The 4,785-nt window shown below is 36.3% G+C and overlaps 1 protein-coding gene across 1 annotated transcript; it reads right to left on the bottom strand.

The window, feature by feature from the left end:
* Positions 1 to 1,718: 1,718 nt before the first annotated feature.
* LOC125193816 (3-ketoacyl-CoA synthase 12-like) lies at positions 1,719 to 3,995 on the bottom strand. The gene is made up of 2 exons (XM_048091712.1): positions 3,983 to 3,995; positions 1,719 to 2,356 (listed from the first exon to the last, which is right to left on the bottom strand). Exons 1-2 carry the CDS (start codon positions 3,993 to 3,995, stop codon positions 1,719 to 1,721), a joined length of 651 nt encoding a protein of 216 aa, XP_047947669.1.
* Between the last annotated feature and the right edge of the window lie 790 nt (positions 3,996 to 4,785).

Here is a 4,785-nt window from a genome sequence, read left to right on the forward strand (position 1 = left end):
AAGAGACAACACATGCATCTCTCCATCTCTTAATCATCTCATCCCTTAACTATTCATTCAATTTTATTTTTTATTTTTATTTCCAAAACATTTCAATTAATATTTCATTGAAATATTAAATTAATACTAATAATTCATAAAATCATTAAAAACCACAAAAATTACAAGATCCGAAAATATGAAAAATACATAATTGAAATCATAATATTACAATTTATTGAATAGTGAGTGTTTGAGTGAGAATAGAGAGTTTTTTATGGTGGATAATTTGTGGGAATGATTTAATATTTATAGAAGTGATTGGGGGCTTAAGAAAATATAAAAAAAAATTAAAAATTTGAAAAAAAACGGCTATAAACGGCTAGTATTTTTTGAGATTTTTTTTTCTGATTTTTTTTGGAATTTTTTTAAAAAATAAATAAATAAAAAACATTTGTCAACGGATATAAACGACGCTCACTCGCGGGCCGGTAAGTGGGCGTCATGGACGAACGGGAGCTCGCCAGCCACATCTCCTGCATCGTTGTCTCGATGTCGTCTCGTCTCTACGAGACGAGATAGAGACCGCATCAAGACGCGATGCGGATGCTCTGATATGCATGGAAATGGAGTCAAAACTGGGCTTTTATGCCTGCTCGCTTTACTTGATTCATTTCTGACAAGCCCGAGAGTTGTCTCGAGCCCGCACTATTCATCTCAGAAATGTGCATTTTTCAAATATGCAGTGTTTGATGGTTTTATTTTTAGGGCGTGTTACTATAAACCATTTCCATATCAAACATTTGGGAGAATTAAAATCTTTCAAGAATTGAACCATAATTAGCCACGTAAATAATTCTTTTCTTCATTGTTTAGTATTCTAGAATTGGCCCAAGAATTGACCCAAATATTTACCCAAAATAAACACTTTGACCTACTACAATTATGGAATTTACCCCACCACTCCCAAAAAGGAGAGAGAAGATAATGAGGTGGAAGGGTGCAATGAGTCATTCCAAGTCCAATTCTTGGTGGAGTTTTCAATGCAAACTCAATTCTTACCCATTTTGAAAGATTTAATTCTCACCCAATTCTTGTGTACAGTGCGGGCTGACCTCCATTTGGGAGGGCTCGTCAATTATTTCATGCATTGTGAACACCCATAATATGCAGAATTGGTTCAAGAATTGACCAATTGTTCCAAAGTGAACATGCCCTTAACCTTGAAAATCTCACCTAGAAATGAAATCAAAGTTACAAATTTGTCCCTCCAAAAGCGCACATGTGTTTAAATCAAGAGTAAATGCCAAAATTGGTCCCGAACATATGCACATTTTACGTTTTTGGTCCTAAACATTATCTTTTGGATTTTTTGGTCCTAAACATATGAAAATTTGATCATTTTGGTCCTCCGTCAATATTTCCGTTAAAAACTAACGGTCAACGGGTTTAATCCCGATTTTGACCAAATTAAACTTTTAATTCTGATTTTTACTCCCTAATTAATTCTCTAATTATTCCCTAATTATTTTAATAAATATTCATTTAAAATCATCTAAATTATGGCCGACGAAGCCAAAGCAACGCCACCTTCTCCGCCGGCAACCTCTCCCCCTCCAACCACGTCCTCTACTCCAATCTCTCCGCCGCCTACGCTTCCCTCCACCAATTCATCGAAGCTCTTTCCGATGCCGAGAAGACCGTCAAGCTCAAGCCCGATTGGGTCCGGACGAGGGTCCTCAGCTTGAACATCGCCTTTTTCGATAGAGTCGGCTTGTTGGTGAGGATGAGGGCGCATCCGCCGGTGCGGAAGAGGCAGTTTGCGAGCATTTTAGAGTGTCGTTTCCCATGTACCAGTTGGGGTTGAGGGATTTGGATGTGACGACCATTGCTGTTGAATTTGCTTGCATTTTGAAGATGTTTTCGATGATGTTGATGGCGATGGTGGAGGCGCTGCAGCCCATTCCGGCGAGGTTGTAGACCTTCACGTCATGTCTCAGATTGTATAAATTGATGATGCGGGCGGCGGGGGAGGGGGCGGAGGAGAGCATGGAGATGTTGACGACGAGGAGGTCGATGTCGGAGGGGGGGACGGCGGTGCGGCGGAGGAGGGCGGGGATGCTGTCGAGGAAGAACTCGTCCATCTCGAGGAGGCCGTCGGAGAGGGTGGGGGACTCGCGGCCGTCGAAGACCATCTGGGGGACGTAGGTCTCCTCGCCGATGTCAGAGCTGACTATGGTCTTGAGGAGGAATTTGTACTCGTGGAGGCCGAGCTGCTTGTTGCGGGGGATGATCTCGCCAGAGAATTTGGTGCTCAGCTTGCGGTGGTCGCCGCCGGAGAAGGAGGAGTCGCAGTGGACGGAGAAGAAGAGGATTTCTATATTTTTTAATATTATTTATTTCTGATTTTAATTAAATATTTATTAAAATAATTAGGAAATTAATTAGGGAGTAATAATTCAGAATTAAAAGTCTAATTTGGTCAAAATCTGGATTAAACTCGTTGACCGTTAGTTTTTTAACGGAAATATAGACGGAGGACCAAAATGATCAAATTTCTATATGTTCAGGACCAAAATGATCAAATTTACATATGTCGAGGACAAAAAAATCCAAAAAATAATATTTATGACCAAAAACGTAAAATGACCATATGTTCAAGATTAATTTTGGCCATTACTCTTAAATCAAAATATTTGAAGGGCAATTTTGTCGCAGCACACATAAGTCTAAAGTTATTTACTGCAACTTGATATAATTACACAAAACCGTGTACAAATCTAACACACTGCACACGTGAATCAAATCTGATCCTGGTGGGCCATACCTAATGAAAGCCTATATTTCAACCTACTTTACTGGGTATAACGCATTTATTGTTTTAACTAATGTTTTAAAAATCGGATCGGCGAGCGAACCGGTGAGGCTACTGGTTCACGGTTCAACTGGTTCAACCGGTTGAACCATCGGTCGAACCGTTTTACTGTAGCATTTATATATATATGAGTATATAATTAAATACATATTTATTATAAAACGCTTGGTGTCAAAACATGTAAATAAACAAGCATGAATGCAATATATAATTTAATTTCAAATAATATATAGATATATAAGTATAGATAAAGCATATATATACCAATTCTTAACGAGTAATACTAGTAATGTAAAAATACATATTCATATGTTTATTATACTATGTATTAATTTTCATGTTATGAACACTTCTCCCATTATATATTCTTATTATTTTATTTTCAATCTAAGTATTAGTAATTAAAACTTTATTTGAAAGTTAATTAAGATTTATTAAATTTAGTTATGATATAAAATATGTATATAGCTTTTAATTATACATATACAATTAGTATATAGTTGATAGTTGATATAATATGAAATAGTACATATCAACAAAACAAACTACATTCCACATTGAAAAAGTGAAGGCAAAAGATGGTAAAAGATGACTATAAAACAAGCTTTTCATCCCACATTGAAAAATGAAAGAACAATCTTGTGGAATACTTCTATAAAGAAAGACACAAATGATTTTTTAAGCTAATTTTTATAAATTCATAGGCCCAATACAAGTATGGGTAAATATGAAATGAAAGTTTAGTGTAAAATTTTTTGAAATTGATTTTTAATTCATTTTTAAAAATCAAAAAATTTGGTAACCGGTTCGACCGGTTCCCGATTTCTGGTCCAACCGGCCGGTTCACCCGGTCCAAAACGGTTCAATGCTCCACTGGTTTTATATGGTGAATTGGACCGGAGAGGTCACTGGTTCGCGGCCGAACCAGTCCGACCGACCGGTCCAAACCGATTTTTAAAACACTGGTTTTAACTCTATGAATAAAAAGGGTAAATAATCGATTTTGTTTATTCTAAAATGTCTCCTCGTTATTTAGTATACATTGTTTTATTTTTCAAATAAAATGGCATGCAAAAAATTTATGGCAATTGGAAATTAATGTGACAACCAAAATTACACGTCGATTACCTAAATTAACCATCGATTACACAATGGACATGTAATTTCACTGCAGCGTCGATATTTCGATTACCATAATTTTTTTTGCTAGAATTTTTTTTCCAAAAATATAACCATATACTAAATGATAATTACTTAAAGGATGGGACATTTTTGGTTAGAAGCCTCAATCGAGTAGGACGTAACCCTTTGCCTACTTAAGTGTCGCATTTTCTTTTTTGGTAAAAACCAATACATCTTTGTTTTTATATTTTTCTTTCTACTTAATCCAATAATTATCAATTTTTCTTAAATATTATGCCCAAAGAGTGTCTGTCTCACTTTAGGTAGGACCGCGCGAGGGAATACTATTTCTTATTAACAGTGTTATTATAAGAATATTTAAATATTATATTAATTTAAACATATTTGAGTAATTAACAGAGCTAGGTTGAGTATTATTTTAGGTTCTGATAGAAAAGTAAAAAACTCTTTCATTGCCATTTCTAATTGTAAATCTGTCCTAATAAGACACCTATCATCTAATTGAAAGTTACTAGTTTAGTGTGTGAGTGGGTGACCTAGTTGCAAATAATGTCTGAGCAGTGTTTTAAAACCGGGCCGGTTCGACCGGTCGGATCGCGAATCGGTGCGTAGTCCGGTCCGATTTGCACTATAAAACCAGTAGCGCATCAAACCGCCATGAACTGCCGGAACCGTCCGGCCGGACCGGTCTGGCAGGGAACCGGAAACCAGTTTTCTAGATTATTAAAATTTTTGTAAAATTTGAGTTTGGTTGGAATTGAACTCTTGACCTATGAGTCAAGAGACCA

This window comes from Salvia hispanica, chromosome 1 (assembly GCF_023119035.1).
Source record: "Salvia hispanica cultivar TCC Black 2014 chromosome 1, UniMelb_Shisp_WGS_1.0, whole genome shotgun sequence".
In the NCBI taxonomy this organism is placed as follows: domain Eukaryota; kingdom Viridiplantae; phylum Streptophyta; class Magnoliopsida; order Lamiales; family Lamiaceae; genus Salvia; species Salvia hispanica.